Source organism: Myxocyprinus asiaticus, chromosome 16 (assembly GCF_019703515.2).
Source record: "Myxocyprinus asiaticus isolate MX2 ecotype Aquarium Trade chromosome 16, UBuf_Myxa_2, whole genome shotgun sequence".
In the NCBI taxonomy this organism is placed as follows: Eukaryota; Metazoa; Chordata; class Actinopteri; order Cypriniformes; family Catostomidae; genus Myxocyprinus; species Myxocyprinus asiaticus.
This window is the reverse complement of record NC_059359.1, coordinates 5,165,603-5,191,239: the sequence shown is the minus strand read 5'-3', so window position 1 is coordinate 5,191,239 and position 25,637 is coordinate 5,165,603. Positions and strand designations below refer to the sequence as shown.

The window sequence follows — 25,637 nt, the reverse complement described above, 5'->3', positions numbered from 1 at the left end:
TTGCTAACAATGTCCTACATGCGTCACATTGATGTTATTTTAGTCATTTTTTCTCAAATTCATGAAAATTCCCACCTCAGTATCATTTCCACCCAGAGACTATTTAGAAGTGACGCGCCCAACGGTCAACGGATGTAGAAAGGAAGTCCCACCTTACAGTTAAAAGAGCCAATCACCTTTTAGATACAGACATCGCCTGTCAATCAACTCGACAACGCGCATGCGCATTAGCTATACAAGCCTGATAAATTACATTTTTAGCGTAATCTGAGGTAAAGAAGAACAGTTTATGATTTCACTGCTGATTTTAAATATTTTCTTCGATCGTAATCTTGACCAACCTTTTTGGGGATTTCGGTCTTTCCCCATTCAAGTAGCTCAAAGCTGCACTTTCATGACAGGAAGTTTCATGAATCATCTTATTCTGTAATTCTGTATCTAGCTGTTGTATTTCTGTGCTAGAAGCTTCTGATCAGAGGCCAGATTTCTTGTGTGTGTGTGTGTGTGTGAGCACATCTGGGCAATAACAATATGATATCGGATGGTATCAGATGGTAATATCATGGTACTCTGAGATACAATTACCATATTTATGTACCATGGTGCTTCAAAGAATACCTTGGTACTACCATTGTAATTTGATATATGTTTACCATATTCATATTCAATTGAATTTTCATGGTGCTTCAAGGTAATTCAAAGAATACCATGGTACTACTATGGAACGTCACTATCTGATTAACTTATTCATATACCATTGCCTTAACATGGTGCTCCCAGGTAATGCTACGTGTTGAAAACACATGGTAATGCCATGGTACTTTTTTTAATGTGATTTTGTGTAGGCTGTTGAATGTTTTGATAGACTTTTGGTGGTAAAATGTCTTTACCTGCAGTAGTCGCTCACAAGCTGCACATGTGTTTAACTTAGTAAAGACCTTCTTCATCACTGGCAAACGACAGGACGCAGTTGCAGGTTTGGTATCCGTTGAATGTAGATCCACTGCAACAAGCATTATCTTTATTTTCCTTATTTTAAAATATTCAGTGAGTGTGTTGCCAAGTGAAAACGTGCACCAAATGATTCAGCAGTGAGCGTGTGAGCATTCTGAGTGATTCAGATTGAATCGCAAACCGATTCAGACCACTTTGCCATCACATTTGACCCATTCATTGTAAAGAAATGAGTCAGATGAGCAATTAATTTGAATCTAACATCTTTAGTTCTGATTCAAACCTGGCGATAGTAAACACCAGGTGCATGCATTATGTTGCGGTGTAGCTTTTGTCAAAGCTGTGCCGCTACCTAATCAAAACTATAGCTTCGTTACTGAAAAGCTACTTGATTAAAAGCTAGCGAAGCTACCACCTCGCTACTCATAAATGTAGTTAAGCCAATAGCTTCACTATTTGTAGCTACTGCCCATCACTGGCAGTAAAGTAGCTGACAGATATAACTCCAAAGAAAAACTCAACCACAAATCAAATATAAATCATATTTATTATAATATACAAATTGTACAGATGATAGTATCATGTTGCTTGTCTTTACAAACAAAGAAAACTTTGATCAAAAGTTTCACAATGGCACAACAGTGTCTGACAATCAATGAAGCAACCTGCGAATATGGAGGCAGAAATGGCTAAATGTTTTCAGATATACAAGCACACTTTTACACCAGCATGTTCCACACTTTTTTTTTTTTTTTTATCAGTTAACGACTTCTGAAAAGCAAAAACAGACAGGAAATGGGCCATGGAGCATGTACGTAAATGCATGGTATTAGCTACAGCGATCTCCTCTACCACTGCAGGATACTTGCAGATATTGAATCCGTTATATAACCGATGAACAAGCACATTTCTTCGTTTATGACAAGAGAAACTACAGGAGACGGGCTAACTGCTATATGAGTCACAGGTCATGCTGCCGATACTCAAGAGGCGAGTAAATGTTGCTCAGCATCATTTTGTTGATGGACTGGCAGATCCTGTCTCGTATTCTCTTCCACATCCTTGTTTTTCCCTAATAGCTTGTCTGAAATCACCCGTGGATGTGGCTGTACCATTTCACGGACTGACTTGGCTGACCCCGAAGGCCCAAACCGGACTTACCAAATCATAAACTCACTGATGTCATGCCTGCTATTGTGCACATTTGTGTCTGCATGGAAAAAACTGGGGGCGATACAGATCACATATGTAACTTTTACACACAAAGCATTCGTCACTGTCAGCTATTTAAACCGCACACGGCTGTTTGACATCCAGTGTATTCTCTAGAGAGGCTTGAATTTCCACAGGAGTTTGTATTCGGAATACCATACTACTCATATAATGCAGTATATATACCATGCACAGTACGCAAATTTTCTTCACTGCAAAAAAAACATTTTCTTAATTAGTATTTTTGTCTTGTTTTCCAGTAAAAAATATCTAAGCATTCTTACAACAAGATACATTTACTGGATAAGCAAAATGGTAAAATATATTTTGTCTTGTTTTCAGAGAAATCTAACTAAATTGAGTGAGGTTAATGCTTGAAACAAGGACAAATTTTGCCAATGGGCTAAGAAAAATAAACTTAATTCAAAGGAAAAACAAGTTTGTTTTTCTTAATGCCATATTGCTTGTCAAGTAAATATATCTTGTTTTAACCTCATGCGACCCCTCGTCCACATGCGTGGATGTCGTATTTTGGCATTATTTAAATTAAACCGACTGATCAGTTCAGGAGACTCTAGGCTGTCCATTAAAGGTTAAACTTTCCATGTACAGAGTCATGTGACAAAACAACGTGGCGCCAATAACAGCAGAGTTTGTCTTTGGTAGAAACACCAACAAAACTAACTCTGGTAAGAAACCTAATTAAGTTTTTACATTGAAACATGTTTGAGTTGAAAGAGTAGTCTCTATTTTCGTCCGATATTCCATTTTAAAAATGTGAGTAATCATGAAATGCCACGCTGCTAAACACAATGTACACTAATGGGTACTTTAGCGTATTTTTTCTTTAGAAATCCATTATTTACTGTCCATTATCACATTGGGAAAAATGTGTTGCTTTCATAGGCTTCATACAGAGTTAGGATGAAAATAAGGTACTTTTTGCACTGTTCTGAGACCAGTGCAGACAGACTGCACACTGGAGGTTAAGTCATTCACTAAATAGGGAGTAAGGGAGCATCCTATAGCTCTCTATGCAGCTAAGTGCATTCACTCCTAAAATCTGACCAAAAGTTCAGTTTCAGGCTGCAGATGATGTTTGGATCACTCAACATGTTTTGCAGAAATGGGACAATGATAATCAGTACATAGATTCAGAATTTATAATGTATCATTTTATTTTAACATGGTTGGGAGTGACTGGATGATGCTGCTCGTTACTTTGAATCATAATTATTTATGCTAATTTCTGATGTAATGTCTGTAACATCTCACAAACATAAATAACCAACACTCCTGGAAACAAAATAAACAATTAGATAAAAAAATAAAATAAATAAAAATCTTACTTTCTATGGCTTGGTATTATTTAAAATTTCACAACTTAGTCCCGCTGTCCACATATGTGGACATCAATTTTAAGGAAAACTATTTGGTCTAGATTTTTGCATTTTTATTAGGTTCTACTAGTTACAAATCAAAAAGGGAAATGCACACAGCAGTCATGCTCCGGTCTCAGGAGGTTAAGAATATTAAGATATTTTTACTGGAAAACAAAACAAAAATACTAATTGAGTTGAAATACTAATGATTTTTTACAATGTCTATGCATTAGGCCTGCGTGATTATGACAAAAATCAAAATTGTTGATTGATCGTGTAATTGCGATTAATTTCAGTTAATAGAATTTACAGTAAAATACTCATTTTGTGTAGTGCAATTGCGTGCCATATGCTTTATGTACGCTACACATACTGTACAAAATGATAAATACTTCATAGCCGTTTTATACATAAATCAAGGCAATGTCTAACTGGTCAACTTCACACTGACCCGGTTAGCAGCATGAAAACCCTATTCTTATTTAGAAAAATTTGAACATAGAAGTAAACAATGGACAAAAAAGAAAAAGAAAACAACAACAACAAAAAACCTTGTAAATAGAACATTTTGGGCATGGGAGCAGACCTTTTATCACAATTAGTTAAATGAATATTCCAAGTTCAGTACAATTACTTTCGACTCATCCCTCATTTTCTTTAAAAAAAAAAAAAAAAAAAGCACAAATCTGGGTTACAGTTAGGCACTTACAATGGAAGTGGAACACAGCCGTTCAGACGATCAGAGTGTCTTTTCGCCTCTGGTTCAGTCGTCGTCAAACAACAAACACACAATTTCCCCCTCTAGCTACAGTCTAACACACAGCACTGTGACAAATGCACAATAATAATGACAGCGTGTCAGAAATGTCTCAGAAAAGAACCGAGAACCTTCGTCATGTAAAAGGGAAGGAATTAGACATACTAGGGCAGTGCAAAGTGAGTTTCTTCAAAGCATATGCAGACAGATTGAAGTTGTCTTTTATTGAGGAGTTGAGCGGATGACGTCCTTTATGAAGAGGCCAAGTGCTTGAGACATTTTTCCCAGCAGGATCGGAGAGTGGAAAAGCCATTATGGTTTTAAATGTGACCTCTCCGGCCATTAGAGCTAATGCAAGCTCTCACCAAGCACACGTACCCTCCCTGAAGACCTCATGCTGGTAAAACCCCTGACGCTGCGAACCCAGATTGTAAACACAGCGACCCCAAAAAGTAACATAAAAATGTACACCATTTACTTTCTTAAGGCATGCTCCTGGTCTTATTGTGCACGATTTATGGGTGCATGTTGTTCCAAATGTAAAAAAACCCCCAAAGTATTAACTTGCTCCGCCTCTGAAATGACTTTCCTTTTGGGCTGATGTCATCAAGTCCTCTTACTTTTGCCAACTCCTCCCCTCCAACCATCTGGGTCCATTCTTGCATGTTAAACCCACTTATTTTTTTACAACTGAATCAGTTCCAGATGAATAAAATCTTGTCCTACGCTTTAATATCGTGTTTCACTTGAAAATACATCAGATTATGGAAATAAAATGGGTTGTGAACCATGTTTCAAGTTGACTTTAAGCCACATTTAAAAATGGATGAATTTTATTGAATTAAAGATCAAAAATACCAATGCAAATATAGCTTTTCTCAGATCTAACTTAACTTTTCTTGCACCAATTGCAACTACTTCAGGTGCCAAAAAGGTGATTTTTAGTCAATGTATGAGGTCAGTCCCCCTCAAGTTCACCACAGGTGTAGTTAATCACATTAACTACATGTTCCATAAAAAGGTTAGTTTAACCAAAGATTCTCACCATTTACTCACCATCATGCCATCCCAGATGTGTATGACTTTCTTTCTTCTGCAGAACACAAAGATTTTTAGAGAATATCTCAGCTCTGTAGGTCCATACAAAGCAAGTGAATGGTGTCCAGATCTTTGAAGGTACAAAAATCACATAAATGTAGCATACAATTAATCCATAGGACTCTAGTGATGAAATCCATGTCTTCTAAAGCAATGCAGTCACTTTGGGTGAGAAACAGATCAATATTTAAGTCATTTTTTACTATAAATCTCCACTTCCGTGTTCACTTTCAATACCTTCATTTGGCACTTGTTTTCAAATGCCTTCTAATTTCATGCCAAACCACAACTTAAATGACTTTGTACATATGCACATGCCATTTAATGCTAGGCGTTTCTGCAAATGCATGTTTACATTATCCATACATTTTATGTTATACACAAACCCATCCCTCAAGGAAGCAGCAAGCAGCGGTAGCCACATTCACTAATGGCTAACACCAACCCACCGCAGCCTCAGCATTTTTACCATGCTTCCGCTGAAGCCCCTTTCGTCTATGCCTCACTGCTGCTGTAACAAGCCTCGACTTTGCAACTGCAAGTCCCTTTCTCCTCTAACTCAAACATACCACCCTGGTACCTCACAGCAAACCCTCTCCTCAGGAAGTGCACTCAAACTTGGTGACACCGCAACCACGGCGCCCCTGCTGTTGGCTCAATACATCCCTAAGCAGCACAAATGTGCTGTCCAGGTGTCTTTCGGGCCGTGCGACTAAACCTCCCACTACACTGCAAACAGCGTAATATGCTGTCCAGGTGCCGCAACTGCGGCATCTTTCGGGCTGTGCGACTAAACCTCCCAGTACACTGCAAACAGCGCAAATGCGCCGTTCACGTACCGCAAGTTTGCCCGCTCACTGCACGGGCCCATCCTGTCGAATCATTTGTGTCTGGAGTGGGACTTAGGTCAGGTCCGAGCGGCTTGGGATTCATGCCTCCACTCGGGGGTGGCCCCCATGTTCCCTCCAGTGCATAACAGCTTCCGCAAGAGCTCATTTCCACACGGCCATATCCACAACTGTCTCTTCAGTGCTTCAGCCTATTTTCATTCTTCATTTTCTACCTATCCAGCACCTCCCAGTTTCCTATCCCCTGAGTGGACCCTAGCGTGATGCTGCCTCTGCTAGCCGCTCCGCTCATTCTATCATCTTTGGCACCTCTGCCCATCTCACACAGGGCTTAGCATGCGCTCCCCCCCTCCCTATATTCATAGTTTCAGTCTCGTTTCTTTTAGGGGGAACAGGCATCGTAAACACCACTTCGTACTACAAGGCTCTGTAGCCAACGGTTCGCTGTCTCATTTCCTGGCTTCTTTTTGGGGGGGTATTCGAGCTCAGGTCAAGTCATGAGCCTCGAGCCTCGAGCCCTTCACCCAGGACAGTGAGCCAAACACGTTTACACTATCCTCAATGCAGGATTACATTAACTTGCAAACTACTGAAATGGAGTTTCATTAACAATGTTCGGGAGGAGAAAGTTCTTTTAATCCGACCAATCACACTGCCAGAGCAAGCTGCATACCTCTACGTGGCATCGAGACTTCTGACATCCTTCCACCTCCCAATCTCCACATATCTATTTAATCAATAACTAATCTAAGTCGGGGGGGTGGTATTTGAGCTCGGGTCAAGTATCGAGCCTCGAGCCCTTCACCTAGGACACCGAGCCAAACACGTTTACACTATCCTCAATGCAGGATTACATTAATTTACGAACTACTGAAACATAGTTAAAATCAAAAGTTGCATTTGTTAACATTAGTTAATGGACTATGAACTAACATGAACTAACAATAAACAATTGTATTTTTGTTAACTAACATTAACAAAGATTAATAAATTACGTAAAGATCTATTGTTCAAATGCAGCCTTATTGTAAAGTGTTACCGGTACGTTTTAATTGGTCTTTGTACATTCACGGACGCTGCATTTTTAAAGATGCTGTCTCAAAGTCAACATGAAATACTGTTTGTAACCCATTTTACTTCTGTAATCTGATGCATTTCCAAGTGAAACAGGATATTCAATGAGAAAAGTGTTTTGACTTCATCTATTGGGAATTAATTGTGAAAAGTGGACGTTACATTCAAGAATAGAGTCAGGTGGTTGGTGGGGAACAATTGAAAAGTAAGAGGGCTTGGTTATGACAGCTGAAAAGGAAAGTATTTTCAGAGAGTTTTTACATTTAGATATAAAGATTACAAGGACCATTTTTTTTAAAACTTGGACTACATGGACCAGAACAGTGCATTATGAAAGCAAATTGGGTCTATTTTGATTGCACATTGACTTAAAATAGTTATAAATAACTTTTGAACTATCAATATCAGTTTTAAAATATTAGGCCAATTAGATGAATTAGAATATACATTAACAATAGAGTGTGGTTGTTTATTCATCAATGAAACTGCCTTATTTTCAATTCTGTTGCGCTACATCTATCCGTTTCTAGCGCAAGAATAAGTCAGATCAAATTAGTAGAAAATCTACTTTCTAGTGTCTGTTTCTAAAACCAAATCTGAGATTTGTGAAGCTTTATTACGATTTGTTTTAGAGCTAGGGCAGATTGTCTCAATGTAAAAGTAAACTGAAACCCAACTCTACTGAATATTACACTGATAATACCATTTGTCTCCTTTGAAAGGTTTAGACTACGTCCACATTAATCTGGATAAATTTCAATACAGTGTTTTCATTTTCAAAATGCTCTCGTCCACAATGCCGTTTTCCAAAAGTTGCTCATCCACACTGAAACATCTGAAAACACTTAAATCACCTTCCTGTGCAAGCGTCATTTCCATGTACAGTATGAAACGCAATTGTCCTCGTGTTCCAGAGTAAACGTCCCATTGCCTTTGAAGTAAGGCAATGTGAAGGTTGTACAAAGTAACATTTATCTTTAACAAAGCTATCAAAGTGAATAGCAGGCACAACAACGCCGCTACAACATGGGCCGCCATCTTGACTGTTTTGGGTTGAATGGATCACATGACTACTTCACATGATGACAAATATGTCACTGTTTTCGAATATATCCGTTTTCCCTTTACACACTACAATGCAAAGACGCCGTTTTAAAATGCGCACTTGGGAGAGCTTTTTCGAAAAGCTAAATTTTCGCTGGACAGAAACGCCGTCTCAGTGCGTACAGAAGGCCAAAACGTAGCGAAATTAATGCATTTTCAAATGAAAACGTATTGTTGTGAACGTGGCCTTAGTTCAGAATTTTCATTTTTGGGTGAGCGATTCTTATAAAATAGTGTGGGATTTGATTTGTGAGTTGAGAAATCAACAAATAAAAAAGCTGCATCAACTGCATAGCAAATTTAAACAGAAATATTCCCAGTACGCATCTAGCACTAATTTCTTCTCTTAAATTCTGAGAAGGTGACCCTTTCATTTGGGATGATGACATGAAATATTCATATAAACATAAACAAAAACATTCACAAACATATGCACCTTACATCACAATCGATTGCTTCTCGCAACTGTAACCATCTCCTTCCAGTGCGTCTGCTGTCTTCAGTATGCAGTATGGTAGAGATGCAGTCTTTAAATTAGTCCCCAGCCCTCTGGGCTCATAGAGTAAATATTAATGTGGTTTTCCTATCCAGTGCATTTGCTGATAACAATCTCTCCCCATATCTCCTCCCTGTTCCTGGAGTCCCCTAATTTCATTTAAAGATCTCGACGGGGAAGGGATGCTATCATTTGCTCACCAGCAAGTTGAAACATTCAGCATTTGGCACAAGAGGTCACAATGTCAGTTGAGGTGTTTGTGTGACAGTGTACCTGTCTGCAACAGTAAGCTACACTGCGAAAATCATTTTCTTCATCAGTATTTTTGTTTTTTTAGTAAATATATCTAAACATCCTTTAAACAAGATACATTTACTTGAGAAGCAAAACTGCCTAAGATCTGAAGACTTCTTTTCAGAAAATATATTTTAAATTAAGTAGAATTGTTTTTTCAATTTTTTAAATTTTTTTATTCTATTTACAGCATTTTCTAAACAGCCGCAATAAAGTGACAAGCAATGAAAGCTATTGTAATGATCTTGTGGTTTCTGTAAAGCACAACAGTCTGTTCCCGGAAGTAAAAATTCCATTAATTTTTCCATAGTTTAATTTATTACTAATGATAACTTATAAACCTTTAAAGTCAAACCTACTGTGAGCTCTGAGGTTGCTAATCGATGGTGTATGCTTCTGTTAAAGCCATCAGTCTGCATTATTTCAACTTAATAAAAAAAAAAATCGCATTAAATAGGAAAATTTCTGGTGAAGAACTACACTACCCATGATCCTGAAGAGAAAGATCCACCAATCAGAAAATCGCAGCAAACAAAGTGTGTCAAAAGAGCTCTGCAGCAACACTCAAACCTCTCTACCTTTATATTTGTATATACGCTGATGAGCCAAAACTTCCCTAATATGCTGATGGTCCTCCACGTGCCGCTAAAACAGCACCGACCCACCAAGGCATGGACTCTACAAGACCCCTGAAGGTGTCCTGTGGTATCTGGCACCAAGACATTAGCAGCAGATCTTTCAAGTCCTGTAAGTTGCGAGGTGGAGTAGCCGTGGATCGGACTTGTTGGTCCTGTTTATCCCACAGATGCACAATCGGATTGAAACCTGGGGAATTTGGAGGCTAGGGCAACACCTTGAACTCTTCATTATGTTTCTCAAACCATTCCTGAAAAATGTGTGGAGTGTGGCAGGGCGCATTATCCTGCTGAAAGAGGCCACTGCCATCAGGGAATACCATTGCCATTAAGGGGTGCAACGATGTTTAGGTAGGTGGCACGTATCAAATTGACGTCCACATGAATGGACGTCAATTTCCCAGCAGAACATTGCCCAGCGAATCACACTCCCTCCACCGGCTTGTCGTCTTCCCACTGTGCATCCCGGTGCCATCACTTCCCCAGGCAAACGGCGCACAATTTCACAGCCATTCACGTGATGTAAAAGAAAACGGGACTCGTCGGACCAGGTGACCTTCTTCCACTGCTCCAAGGTCCAGTTCCGACGCTCGCGTGCCCATTGTAGGTGCTTTTGACAGTGGACAGGGGTCATCATTGTGGCTATGCAGCCCCATACACAGCAGGGTGCGATGCATTGTGTGTTGTGACACATTTCTCCTGTAACCATCATTAAAATTTTCTGTGTCCTGTGCCACAGTAGACCTTCTGTCAGTTTGGACCAGATGGGATAGCCTTTGTTGCCCTTGCACATCGATGAGCCTTGGGCACCCAACACCCTGCCGCCAGTTTGTGGTTTGTCCCTCCTCGGACCACTGTCGGTAGGTACTCACCACTGCTGACCGCGAGCACCCCACATGCCTTGCCGTTTCAGAAATGCTCTGACCCAGTCTTCTGGCCATAACAATTTGGCTCTTGTCAAAGTCGCTCAGGTCTTTACTCCTGCCCATTTCTCCTGCATTCAACACGCTGGCGACGAGAACTGATTGTTCACTTACCATCTAATCTACTCAGACCTTGACATGTGGTCGTGTTAGGAGATGATCAACGTTATTCGCTTCACCTGTTAGTGGTCATTATGTTTTGGCTCATCAGTGTACATATCTGAATATTTTGTAATAAACCTTAAAGGAATATTCCGGGTTCAATATAAATTAAGCTTAATCGACAGCACTTGTGGCATAATGTTTATTATCACAAACATTAATTTCGACTCGTCCCTCCTTTTCTTGAAAAAAAAAAGAAGCAAAAATCGAGGTTACAGTGAGTCACTTACTATGGAAGTGAATGGGGCAAATTTTTGGAGGGTTTAAAGACAGAAATGCACTTACATTAAATCTTCTGTTAAAACTCATGTATTATTTGAGCTGTAAAGTTCTTTAAATTGTAATATTTTACAGTCATTTTAGGGTTTTTGGAGTTCTTTCTCTCATTAAAGGTGTTAAGTACACAATCTTGTACATTTGTCTTTCTGTCCGACTTTCTTGACTTTTTTTTTTGCTTCATATTCATAGTTTATAATGTTGTGATTCACCTCGGAACTGCTTAATGAACAATTTTATGAAATCCCTATGGAAATAATGAATGGGAAAAATACTTCCGGAACCAACACGGCAGAAAACGTGAGTGAGTTGTTGCACTCAATGAGTGAAGTCTTATTGGTCCAAAATCCAGCTCCACGTAACTGTACATTAAGTATCAAATATGTTCTGATTGGCAAACAGCCAAACTTCTTGTCATTTGTTAGGACACAGTTTTATACTTAAAAAATATATATAAAAAATAACTATTTACCAATTAGGTAAGAAAAAATGAACTTATTTCAAGATATGTTCTCTGAAAACAAGTCAAAACATTTTATGCAATTTAGCTTCTCAAATATATTTATCTTGTTTTCAGGATTTTTTAGATACTTTATTCGAAAAAGAGACCAACATTTTGATTAATAAATACTTTTGTTTTGCAGTATAGCATTTTGAACATTCATTAAGGTCCATGACTTTAGGCCTGTTGTGTGTGAGCACATCTTCAATCCTGATTGGCCGAGACATCATCATGTGGCGCTGACAATTCACCTGCCTGCACATTGCCATGGTTCTGATTGGCTGACCTGTCTTCCTGGTTGTCCACCTCACTGTCCCTCTGTCCTGTCTCTTGTGCTGTCCGCTGGTCTACAGGTGAGGCCTTGTCTTGACATGGACCCATTTCAGCCTCTGTTTTTACGTTAGACTCTTCCACATCCTTATTTTCCTTCTCAGCATTTCCATCTCTATTACCACCCATTACTTCCTGCTTTTCCTTGCCAGCTTCTACCTCACTTCCTGTTGCTGTCTCATTCACTTCCTCTGTGTTTTCCACTTTAGAATCAGTGCCATTATGCTGTTTTCTCTCCTGTCGTTCATTCACACTTGTATTTCTCTCCTCAGCAATCTTCTCTGCTCCGTCACAGATCTTTTGATCACTGATCTCTTTCTCTACGGTGGCCATGGACTCTTTCTTCTTCTTGTTCTTTGGGGCGTCTTTGACAGAATTCTTGTTGGACTTATTCCGTGTTTTAAAGATGACTTTCTAAAACAGAAAATTACAAAGATATTTGAGACTTGAGAATTCATTGAAAAATAGTGAGAGTTTGACAATTAGAAAATACTAAAATAAAATATATTTTGATGTTTTATTTTTCATATATCAAAGAGAAAATGCAACAAATCAGGAAAAATCTAGAACAGGACTCATTACTTTCACACTGAAATTTCAAGAGATTCAACTGGCTGTCAAACACATATTGAGAGCTACACATAACACATAATCTACACATAAGATACACATAAGTTAAACAAGCATTTTCTATAACAGCTTCCACTCTTTTGGGAAGGCTTTCCACTATACTGTATGTAGTAACATGGCTGCAGCGATTTGCTCTCATTCAGACACAAGGCTATCAGTGAGGTCAGGAACTGATGTTGGTCGATGGGGCCTGACTTACTGTTGCTGTTCCAGTTCACCCCAAAAGTGATCAGTGGGGTTCAGGTCTGGGCTTTGTGCAGGCCAGTCAATTTCTTCCACGCCAGACACAGTAAACCATTTCTTTATGGACCTCACTTTGTTCACAGGGGCATTGTCATGCTGGAACAGAAAAGGGCTATCCCCAAACAGTTGCCACAAATTTGGAAGCACACAAAGCCCAAGCCATTACATAAAGAAACATTAAGATTTTTCTTTACTGGATTTAATGGAGTAACCAAATTCATTCATTAGAAGGGGGTGTCCACAAAGTTTTGGCCATATAGTGTATATGAGGTACAGGGGGTGGAATGAGATTCCAGGTCATTTAAGACCCGAGGTATGCATTTAAGGGTTAAATCAGGTAATGGCGCAAACACACCTAATATTTGTGCTGAATGCAATTTGTATGGCAAAATTCCTGATCGGAGTGTTAGGCCACACTATTACTTTTTCTGTTGAAAACGCATTGATTTTGCAACACCGGAATGGCAATTTCCTCCACCGAAAAAGAAACTTCTGAAAACGCTCTCTAGTACCACATACTTTGGAAAAAGATAACATTAGGAAAATGTAAATGTATTAGTGTGTATGTGGCCTTAGATTACGGAGAACCCTTTAGACAACCGCAATCTGGCATGCTTTACTGGAACAGTATCACTCCACCACTGCGATCTAGATACCTAAAACAGCTCTTTAAAATGCAGAAATTGTGCTCGACTACACCGCACATTTGGATTTATGCTCAATTATAATGCTTCTCCATCATTTGATCATCATCTGATTAATAACTGCTGCCATGATGTACACAAATGACTCTTTTAAACCAAATTACCTTTACTGCCTCTTTTCCATTTGGGATGATAGCACAAACATTACTGACTTTTGTGAATATGATGCAATCTATAATAAGCCTAATTTAGGAGGCATTCTAGATCATTAAACATGAAGTAATGGTATCTTGGAAAATGAGTTTAATTAAAAAGTACCTTCATACCAAAATGCCACCTTTGAATGAGCTCCAATAAAGACTGGACACACAACATGAGAAATGTATATTTTAAAAGTTATTAAAAACTCAAACCTTTGATGCACTACCAAATCTCTTCTGCCTAAATTCAGAAAGGCTTCATCCAAATAATTTTGATCAATTTGTAAAAACAGTTCTGAACAGTGGAGAAAGTGTAAACACTGTTTGTTGGATGGTCTGCAAATGTTTTTTTTTGTTTTTTTTTCTATTTCACAAGCATTATTTACTCCTGAAATTTAATGGTCAGGGCTTACTTTGTCAAGAATCATTTAGTAATAACAAATCATATGACACCAAATAAGCCATTTATAATTGGTTTAAAACTTGACCAAAGCTCTTTCTACTTATATGATTGATTTTAACATTAAAACATTGTGTCTAAACTAATTTTACGCATTTAAGCATAAGGGTTTTAAGTTCATGGAAGAAGAAACAAAATCATTGATGTGTGTCCAAACCTTTGACTGGTAGTGTATTTTTTAGCTGTACACAAAAATACACAAAGCATTGAATTAAACACACAAATGACAACTGCTTAGCACAGTTTTTTTGCATTGTAGAATTCACAATGCAAAAACATATCTTCGGGAAAACCAAACAAGAAACAACACACACTAAGTATGCACACTCTCTTATTTTCTTTGATGGGACAAATTATGCATTGTTTTCTTCAGTGTCCTAATGGGATATTGACAGTGTCTTCTGTTTTCTGCCCTATTTTGTGTGGCATTCGAAGGAAATGCCTAATGTCAGCACAAAACCCTACAAAAACTCTTGGTGTGTGACTGTGCCTGCTCCGATAAACTTAATAAAGAGTACATATCTTTTTTTTTCAGCCAGGCAGTAAGCAAAATATTAATGTATGTGTGAGGAATATCATATTAAGTCTGGGAATGTTTGACAGCGGTATGTGTGTGTGCAATATGGAATATGAGGTCACGCACCTTAGATTCTTTCTTCTTGCGTGGCAGCATTGGTCTCTGGAGGAAAACAATCTGTTTGGTAGCCAAACTTCCATCACTGAAGACAGAAAGAAAGAAAGAAAGAAAGAAAGAAAGGAAAAGGAAAATATATACATAAAAATAGAGGGAAGGAATGGCATGAATGGAAAGAAGGAATTAAGGAAGAATAAAGGAAGGAAGGAATGAAAAGGAAGGAAGGAAGATATGAAAAAAGAAAGAAAAAAGAAAGCAAGAAGTAAGGATGAGAAGGATGAGTAAGGAAGGAAGGAAGAAAAAAGGCACGAAGAAAGAAGGAAAGAAAGTAGTAAGGAAGAAGGCGGGCAGGAAGGAGGAGGGTAGGTAGGAAGGAAGGAAGGAAGAAGGAAAGAAGAAGACAGAAATAAAGAAAGATTGAATGAAAGAAAAGATAGAGAAAGAAGAAAGGAAGAAGGAAGGAATGAAGAAGGCAAGCAGGAAGGAAGAAGGTAGGAATGAAGGAAGGAAGGGAGGAAAGAAGGGAGGAAGAAAGAAAGAAGAAAGGCATGAAGGAAGAATGAAAGAAAGTAGTAAGGAAGAAGGAAGGAATGAAGGCAGGCAGGAAAGAAGAGGGTAGGAATGAAGGAAGGAAGAAAAAGGAAAGAATAAAGAAAAAGAAAGAAAGAAAGAAGGAAGGAGGTAGAAAGGAAGGAATGAAGAAGGCAGGTAGGACGGAAGGAAGAAGACAGGAAAAACAAAAGAGGAAGAAAGAAAGGAAAAAGAAAGAAAGAGAAAGAAAGAAGAAAGAAGGAGAAAGAAAGAAAAAGTTGAGTCATTCCGTATCTTTTCTTGTATTCACTAATAGTTATATTCACTTGTTTCAATAATGCAGGATAGGGCAAATACCCTGAAGCTCTCTTTAAATGTTTTAGCTATGAGAGTAAAGGAAACATTTCAGTATACAGAGGAACAAACAAAATATCTTATTTGTGAAATGTTCAAAGTTATGACTAAATCTCACTTTTTTGCTGCATTTTTTTTTGACTCTATCACAAATACACCCCCAAAAATCAATCTTTAAAATAAATGTCAGATGATTTGATATTTTGATATCTAGTGCACTGACATTAATACATTATTAAGAGAGTCTAAAGTGTTCAAATACTTTTTTGGGGGGTCACTGTATGTGTGTAAAGAAGGAAGTAACAGATTAACCATCAATACGGACCTGCGCTCTGTGTGCACTGAGTTTTAGATGTTTGCCGTATCTTATCCATCTTATTTGAAAGCGAGATTCTTAAGACTCGCGTCAAAACCGTGTTTAAAAGTTGATAATACAGATACTTCCAACAAGCCGTTTAATCCTCAGAGACGGAGTATATAAACATTCTCTATCTCACTCACACTCCCTGTTTTTGCTCTCTTGCCGATTTCTTTAGCACTATCTCTCTCTCGCACGCCCCCGCTATTTCTGCTCCCCGAAACCCAAACCGAGCTTCTATCGAGTTTACAAGTAATCTCCCTCCTTTACTTCAACTATGGCCCATAACACAACGCACAATTCTGCTACAAGTCTCTTACATCAAATGGGCCTCTACATCTCTGGCATAAGCTTGCAATCAATAGCAAATGTGTGCTAATTTGAGCTGCCTTTTTTCTCCTGCTGCCTATTTCCTTGCTTGTCAGAAAACTAGATATTTATTCGAGTGCGTCCTGCTTAAATCAAAGTTGAAAAACTGGATTTCTGCAAGCCTCAGCCCATTAAAATGTAAACGAGTGGCTGGACTGTAAAATTACAGCTCTGTCCTCAGTCTCGCCAGTATCCAAACTAGTCTGCGTCTTGGCTTTATAGAGGATGACACACGTCGCTTATACAATCTCCATCATTAAGGACTTAATTGAATGTTAACTTTATCAATTTTGAATGTAATGAATATACAAGCGTACTGTATGGTGCAATGCATAGCAATGAGAAGCCACCCTGTGTGTAAAAATATTACAAATGTGAAAAACTGCCAATCACCAATATGCCAATATGTTTTTTGGACATTTTCCATGGTAATACTATAATTTTTGGACAAATATTGCAATGTCATGCTTTTTGGACATGTGCCATGGTAATACAATAGTTCTCTATCTGTCACTCACTCGACGTTGTGGCGATGTAGTGACACTAGGGGTCACTCTTGGGAGCCCCAAACACTTCTGCTTTTTGAAAAAAGGCCAATGGGAATTGGCGAATGGAATTTGCATGCCACTCCCCCGGACATACGGGTATAAAAGGAGCTGGTATGCAACCACTCATTCAGATTTTCTCTTCGGAGCCGAGCGGTTGCATTCAGTGCACTGAATACAATTCCTCCAATTCACCTCGTAAAACTGCTGGGTTTACGCCGCGTCAGTTATCCTCAGGGGAGAGTGGAGACTCCACCCCCAGGTGGTCCAGCTGATTTGGAGTCGATTCGGTCAAGCACAGGTAGACCTGTTTGCTTCCCGGGAATCCTCCCACTGCCTGCTTCGGTACGCCCTGACCGAGGCACCCCTCAGTATAGATGCGCTGGCACACAGCTGGCCCCCTGGACTACGCAAATACGTGTTTCCCCCAGTGAGCCTACTTGCACAGTCACTGTGCAAGGTCAGGGAGGACGAGGAGCAGATCATCCTAGTAGCACCCTACTGGCCCACACAGACGTGGTTCTCGGATCTCACGCTCCTCGCGACAGCCCCCCCCCCCTTCTTTCTCAGGGACGGGGCAGCATCTGGCACCCGTGACCAGACTGCTGGAATCTCCACGTCTGGCCCTTGGACGGGACGCAGAAGACCTAAGTGGCCTACCACCCACGGTGGTAGACACGATCACTCAGGCTAGGGCTCCCTCTACGAGGCGCCTGTATGCCTTGAAGTGGCATCTGTTCGTTAAGTGGTGTTCTTCCTGACACGAAGACCCCAGAGATGCACAGTTGGATCAGTGCTTTCCTTCCTGCAGGAGAGGCTGGAGGGGCGGCTGTCCCCCTCCACCTTGAAGGTGTATGTAGCCACTATTTTGGCTCATCACAATGCAGTAGATGGTAAGTACTTGGGGAAGCACAACTTGATCATTAGGTTCCTGAGAGGAGCTAGGAGGTTGAATCCCTCCAGACCGCACCTCGTCCCCTTGTGGGACCTCTCTGTAATCCTTCAGGGTCTATGTGGAGCTCCCTTTGACCCCTTGGAGTCAGCTGAGCTTAAGGCACTCTCTTTGAAGACTGCCCTCCTGACTGCGCTCACTTCCATCAAGAGGGTAGGGGACCTGCAAGCGTTCTCTGTTAGCGAATCTTGCCTTGAGTTCGGTCCGGGTTACTCTCACATGATCCTGAGACCCTGACCGGGCTATGTGCCCAAGGTTCCCACGACCCCTTTTAGGGATCAGGTGGTGAACCTGCAAGCGCTGCCCCAGGAGGAGGCAGACCCAGCCTTGGCATTGCTGTGTCTGGTGCGAGCTTTATGCATCTATTTGGATTGCACGCAGAGCTTTAGAAGCTTTGAGCAGCTCTTTGTCTGCTTTGGTGGAGAGCAGAAAGGAAGCGCTGTCTCCAAACAGAGGATCGCCCACTGGATCATTGACGCCATCGCGATGGCATATCAGGCTCAGGACGTGCCACCCCCTGCAGGGTTACAAGCCCACTCTACCAGGAGTGTGGCGGCCTCCTGGTCCCTGGCCAGTGGCGCCTCTTTGGCAGACATCTGCAGAGCAGCGGGCTGGGCAGCACCAACACCTTTGCGAGGTTCTACAATCTCGGGGTTGAGCCGGTCTCGTCCCGTGTATTGGCATGCACGAGCAGGTAAGTTCCGGGACAGCTGGCCGGGTGTACCGCTTGCGCATAGCACCTTTCCCCTCCTTTGAGGTGAAGACGTGCACTCTTGACTTCCAGTCTTGTTCACAGACTGTGATCCCTGGATAACTTTCCTCCTTAGCCCTGTGGCAGTTGAGTTTGCGGAGAAACTCGCTGCCGGCCCAGTACATGCACTAATGAGCCCCTATACTGAGATAGGTGCTCCACATGTGCTGGTTCCCCGAAGGCAACCCCATGTGATATCTTCTGCAAAATCGTTTCCCTGTTGGCAAACTGCATCTTCCTTGGGCAGAGGGCACACAGCGGTCTGCCCGTCTCGCACCGCCAGTCCACGTAACACAGTTCAGCTAGTTGTGGCATTTTGTAAAGGGGCCCCTAGTGTCACTACATCGATACAACGTCGAGTAAGTGACAGATAGGGACCGTCCTGGTTAATTTAGTAACCTCCGTTCCCTGATGGAGGGAATGAGACGTCGTGTCCCTCTTGCCACAACGTTGAACTACTCGCTGAAATGGCCAGGACCTTGTCTCGGCTCCTCAGCACAAAACCTGAATGAGTGGTTGCATACCAGCTCCTTTTATACCTGTATGTCTGGGGGAGTGGCATGCAAATTCCACTCGCCAATTCCCATTGGCCTTTTTTCAAAAAGCAGAGGTGTTTGGGGCTCCCAAGAGTGACCCCTAGTGTCACTACATTGACACAACGTCTCGTTCCCTCCATCAGGGAATGAAGGTTACGAAAGTAACCAGGACGTTTTTGGACACATTTTGTAATATCATGTTTTTTGGAAATATACCATGGTAATACTATAGTTTTTGGACACATTTGACAATATCATGCCTTTTAGACATGTACCATTGCAATACCATGGTTTGTGGACATACTATGGTAAAACTGTGGTTTGTGGACATATACTATGTTAATACTGTGATTTGTGGACATATACTATGGTAATACTGTGGTTTGTGGATATACTATGGTAAAACTGTGGTTTGTGGACATACTATGGTAATACTATGGTTTGTTGACATATACTTTGGTAATACTTTGGTTTGTGGACATAGTATGTTTATACTATGGTTTTTGGACATATACTATGGTAATACTATGGTTTGTGGACATATACTATGGTTTGTGGACATATACATTGGTAATACTATGGTTTGTGGACATACTATGGTAATACTGTGGTTTGTGGACATATAATATGGCAATACTATGGTTTGTGGACATACTATGGTAATACTGTGATTTGTGGACATATACTATGGCAATACTATGGTTTGTAGACATACTATGGTAATACTGTGGTTTTTGGACATACACTATGGTAATACTATGGTTTGTGGACATACTATGGTAATACTGTGGTTTGTAGACATATACAATGGTAGTACTATGTTTTCTGGACATACTATGGTAATAATATGGTTTTTGACCATATACTATGGTAATACTATGGTTTTTGGACATATACTATGGTAATATAATGGTTTGTGGACATATACCATGGTAATAATGTAACTTTTGGACACATATTGTGTGCAATATAATGCTTTTTGGACATGGACCATGTTAATACTATGATTTATGGACATGGACCATGGTAATACTATGGTATTCTTTGAACAGGGTTCCCACACATTTTGATCAATGACTTTGACACAATGACCATGACTTTTCAAGTCATTTGTGATTGCTGAATAGGGATTTATAGAACAATATTTGAGAGATTGCACTCGCAAAGAGCAGTTTCTTGCTAATTAAATATTTTATTGCTCAGCATAACTAGAACACATTACATTTATGTCTTTGTTCAGGCCTGGAAATCATAATTTAAAAATTATCTGATATTATCATGTTTTATAATGTTGTATGTTTATTAGTTCATGATTATATTGGGAAGCTGTGGAAGCCCTGTTTGAAGTACCTTGGAGTACTAAGTACATATGTAAATTTACCATCTGATACCATGGTACCACCATTATACCCAGGAAAACAAGGGAAGCTGTCTCCAAGACATTGAAAAGTTAAAGTTTTGTTGTATCTAGGACAGCATGTTGATTAATTAGCCACATCACTGATGTTGTGTTTTGGCATTGCATAAAAGTTTTAAAATAGGCCTGTAATTAATCAGGAGAGACTGCAGGATGGATAGAAAGCTGATGTGTGAAAGAGGCCACTGAGGGATTGGCCCAACGCAGACATCAGATATGACAGATGGAGATTACATGGTGAACTTCTGTTCGGAATCGCCGTAAGCTTCCACTCGCCGTTACAGGAATCATCAGTTAGCTCGTAGTGACATTCCATTACGGCGAGCAAACAGTCATGTGTTTCAAGCCCTTACTGGCTGTGCCTACCATTCCTGTGACTCATTGAGATCTGGAGAGTTCTTTATACCCCAAGCACTTTGTCACAGTTGGAATTTGGGATGTGCCATTATTCCTTGTGGGGCTTTCCATTTTTCTTGGCGGGGGGGCTTCAGGTTGGAATTGACGTCCCACTATGAGGTGCTTAGACAAAATAAATTGATAATTTGATGGTTTACATATCCAACTGATCTAGCCTGTAGAAGTCTAGCTTAAAAGGGATAGTTCACCTAAAACTAAGAATTGCTTTGACAGTAACAAACCTCAGTATTCAAGGAGGCAATAGAGTTGCCTTCAAATGTCTGTATAATTTTAATACTATGGAGTTTTCAGACAATACTATGGTTTTTGGACATGTACACTCGCAAAACCCTGCTACCTTCAAATGTCTGTGCAAACATTTTGTGTTAGCTGTTTATGCTAATGTCTATTATAGCACCCCTTGTGGCAACACTGAGAACGCAATGTGAACTTGCGTTGCGTTATGCATTACGTTCGGACACATTTCGGAGCGCAACAACACAAAATCAAGCTTGCTGTTGCTAGAAGCTTTTGCGCTCACATACTTGCATAGAGTATGTTTCGGGACTATGACTGCATCCCAAATCATAGCACGTTGAAAACAGTATGCCAAAGGTGCCTGAATAATGCTCTAATTTTCAAAGTACGCATTTGTGCATGCTTTGTTTTTAGAATAGGAAGACCCAATGCTTTTAGGCAGTTAAGATTCCTGTTTCAATGGTTACAGTGACTTCTCTGATTGGTTGATCTCTTTCAGGACTTTAAAGATGTGTAGTTTTTTTTTTTACTGGGAAATCAGCAATCAAACAATAAAAAATGGCTTGTGGCTTTTACAGAAGCATACTGTATATTTTTTCTCTACTAATTATCATTTTTTTGTTTATTCGGGAGTACAATACCTGTTAGTCTTAATAATAGGTGTAGGCAGCACACAAGTGAGTCTCCATCCGAATGAAGCCAGTGACTGCAGTAAAGGAATATAGTCTGTCTTTATCTGTAAATCCTGAAAAATATACACAAAAACACACTTTTACAAAACATTTTGAAACTCTGCACTTCACACATAAAATGTACTGCATCAAAATTCTACAAAGAGAGAAAAGAGAACAAATTCAGTGCGGGTGAATTCAGATTGATAAAGATCACAGTTTAATTTCCAATGTGCTGTTTATTACAGCTGTTGATGTAAAAGATGTATTGTATGAAGAGATCATGAATGCAACTATGTGTAATTTAGAGAGCAGCGTTAATGTGACTGGGTTGTTTTGAACAGATAGCGGTTGAATTGTGATTTCAAAGAGAACACTTGTAGCCTAATTTCAGTAGTAGCGTACAGGAAGTCAGTGCGGTTTAACGGCACATGTCCTCTCAAAGGAAACCATGTCGTATGTCAGCCATGGGCAAACACCCACGCGAAAACACGCACACACTCAATGATAACACAAGACTACTGACAACAGCTTTGCATGTACACACTATAAATTTAGACGTGAGATGCTCTGGAAAAAAAAATGGATACATTTTTTCTAACTGAATAGATTAAATATGAAATGAAATGAATTAAAATAAAATGCAAAGTAATCTCTTCAGTAATCAAAATAATTTTTTAAAGTGACTGTATTCTGATTACCAAACTGTAACTGTAGTTGAATACAGTTACTAGTATTTTGCATTTTAAATACGTAATCCCGTTACATGTATTCCATTACTCCCCAACCCTGATCATAAGAAACACTCTACTGGTTGGCATTAACCTGTTGCTAAGCTAGCTATGCGACACTCTAATAAGCAAAACAAATACATAGGACAAACACATTTTAGTTAAAATAGTCAATTTTTAATTATGTACAGTAAATAAAATTATTATTATTATTTTTTTTTATCTATAAGGACTTGCACGACTGAGTGATTCTCACTAAACCTGTCAAGAAAATGTCCTGGTCCTATTTTACTTACAAAACAAAAGAAACTAAAAAAATAAAAAATAAAAAATAGATTCTTTATATATTTTTAGGGTTTTTAAAATGTGGCATTATTTTCATGACAGTTATGCACATTTTACCCCCAATTCTTATTACCGCAATGCAAAAAAAAGATGGTCATTATAATATTTTCATTACTGCCTTTTATTTCTGCTGATTTTAAATAAAAAAATTATTATACAGCAGCATCTTTTTTAAAGTAATACAGTAAAAACATCACTGAAAACAATGGAAATACTAAAAGTAAAACGTCCGGACATGTTACATTAATGAGAATTGGGGGCTAAAATTTCCTAAAGTGTCTTGAAAATATTGTCACAATGCAAAAAATCTTAATAGCCCTAAATGCAGGCTTCCTTTTCTTTATAGAAAAATATAATTGCATATTTTTTGTATTGATTTGGGGTTAAATATGACCAGGCCATTTTCTTGAGAGGTTTCGTGAGAATCACTCGACTACTCATTATTACTAATCGATTAACTGTATTGAAAATTAACTGACTAGTCAATGTTTACCTCATGTAAATGACAGAGGTTGTGTTAACCTCTGTGTTAAGTTTTTCCACTATTTTCCACATTTAATAAATGCTGACAGATAATTAAAAATGACATCCATCATTTTGACATAAAACACAAGAAAGATAACCATTTAAACCATACTGCGCCAAAAGTCATTTTATCCATCTTTACAGTACGTGTACTGTACTATACATGTAAAAGCAAACTACTTTGTGTTCACTTTATTTACACTTTAGTGTAATTCCAAATATATTTCAATATTTATTTGCACACAAATACAAAGGACGCAGTTTGAGGACAATATGGAACACCATATGGAACAACTGAAAATCATGTGATCCACAAGTAGTTGGCACGGATACAACATGTTAACTAGTAACAGAACGTCATGGTTACTTGCGTAACCTCCGTTCCCTGATGGAGGGAACGAGATGTTGTGTCGATGTAGTGATACTAGGGGTCACTCTTGGGAGCCCGAGACACCTCTGGTCTTTGATAAAGGCCAATGAAAATTGGCGAGTGGTATTTGCATGCCACTCCCCCGGACATATGGGTATAAAAGGAGCTGGTATGCAACCACTCATTCAGGTTTTATGCTGAGGAGCTGAGACAAGGTCCGGCCATTTCAGCGGGTAGTTCAGTGTTGTGGCAGGAGGGACACAACGTCTCATTCCCTCCATCAGGGAATGGAGGTTATGCAAGTAACCATGACGTTCCCTATCTGTCACTCACTCGACGTTGTGTCGATGTAGTGACACTAGGGGTCCCTATACGAAATGCCACAACTGGCTGAACTGTGTTACGTGAACTGGCAGTGTGTGACGGGCAGACCACTGTGTGCCTCGTAGCCAGCACACAAGGCCGACACGTAACCTCCCCCAACATAGTTATGAGTGTCGAACGGCCCTTTGGGGACAAGTCGACTACCCAAAAGATCTAACCCAGTCGTGGCCTCTTTTCCCCTTCTTTTTTTCACTCTCTAAAAAAGAAGGGGGATTATCCGACTGGGCCATCAGGTCTAGTCGGGGGGTGTCCCTCCCAAGGGAGACCACACCTCGCCCAAAGAGAGGGGGGGATATTTAAGTGGAAAAATACGTCACATGGTCTTGCTGACCATGTGGAGAGTCTTCAAGGTAGATCCTGCCCAACGGGGAGGAGTTACTACATACATGGAGACTGGGGCAGAGGGGCTCTGCCCAAGGAAGATGCTGTTTGCCAACAGGGAAACGAATTAGCGGAAGATATACATCGCATGGGGTTTGCCTTACAGGGAACCGCCACATGCGGAGCACCTACCCCAGAACAGGACTCTTAGTTAGCATGTGTACTGGGCCGGCAGCGAATCTCTCCGAAAACTCGACTGCCACAGGGCTCGGAGGAAGTCAACCAGGGAACATAGTTTGTGAACGCTACTGGGAATTAATGGCGCACGTCTTCAGCTCAAAATAGGTGGAAGGCGCTATGTGCAAGTGATACACCTGGCCGGCTATCCCGGGCTTATCCGCTTGTATTGCGTGCCACTACCTGGGATGAAACCGGTTCCACCCGGAGGTTGTAGAACCTTACAAAAGTGTTGGGTGTTTCCCAGCCTGCTGCTCTGCAAATGTCTGTTAGAGAGGCACCCCTGGCCAGGGCCCAGGAGGCCACTACACCCCTGGTAGAATGGGCTCGTAGCCCTACCGGGGGTGGCATGTCCTGGGTGTGTTTGGCGTCAATGAGCCAGTGGGCGATCCTCTGCTTGGAGACAGCGCTTCCTTTCCGCTGTGCACCAAAGCAGACAAAGAGCTGCTCAGAGATCCTAAAGCTCTGCATGCAATCCAAATAGATGCGTAAAGCACGCACCGGACACAGCAATGACAGGGCTGGGTCTGCCTCCTCCTGGGGCAGCGCTTGCAGGTTCACCACCTGGTTACTAAAAGAGGTCATGGGAACCTTGGGCACATAGCCCAGTCGGGGTCTCAGGATCAAATGAGAGTAGCCCGGACCGAACTCCAGGCACGTTTTGCTGACAGAGAATGCTTGCAGGTCTCCTACCCTCTTGATGGAAGTGAGCGCAGTCAGGAGGGCAA

General features: G+C 40.3%; 1 protein-coding gene across 3 annotated transcripts in view; it reads right to left on the bottom strand.

Moving 5' to 3' along the window:
• Nucleotides 1-1,482: 1,482 nt before the first annotated feature.
• Nucleotides 1,483-25,637, bottom strand: part of LOC127454132 (raftlin-like) — a 183,156-nt gene continuing 159,001 nt past the window's right edge. For all 3 annotated transcript variants that reach the window (XM_051721113.1, XM_051721112.1, XM_051721114.1), the window contains 3 exons: nucleotides 21,967-22,070; nucleotides 14,868-14,943; nucleotides 1,483-12,461 (listed from right to left, as the gene is read on the bottom strand). In XM_051721113.1, coding sequence (XP_051577073.1) covers nucleotides 11,922-12,461; nucleotides 14,868-14,943; nucleotides 21,967-22,070 — 720 coding nt within the window. In that variant the 3' untranslated portion in view covers nucleotides 1,483-11,921. The remainder of the gene's footprint in view (nucleotides 12,462-14,867; nucleotides 14,944-21,966; nucleotides 22,071-25,637) is intronic.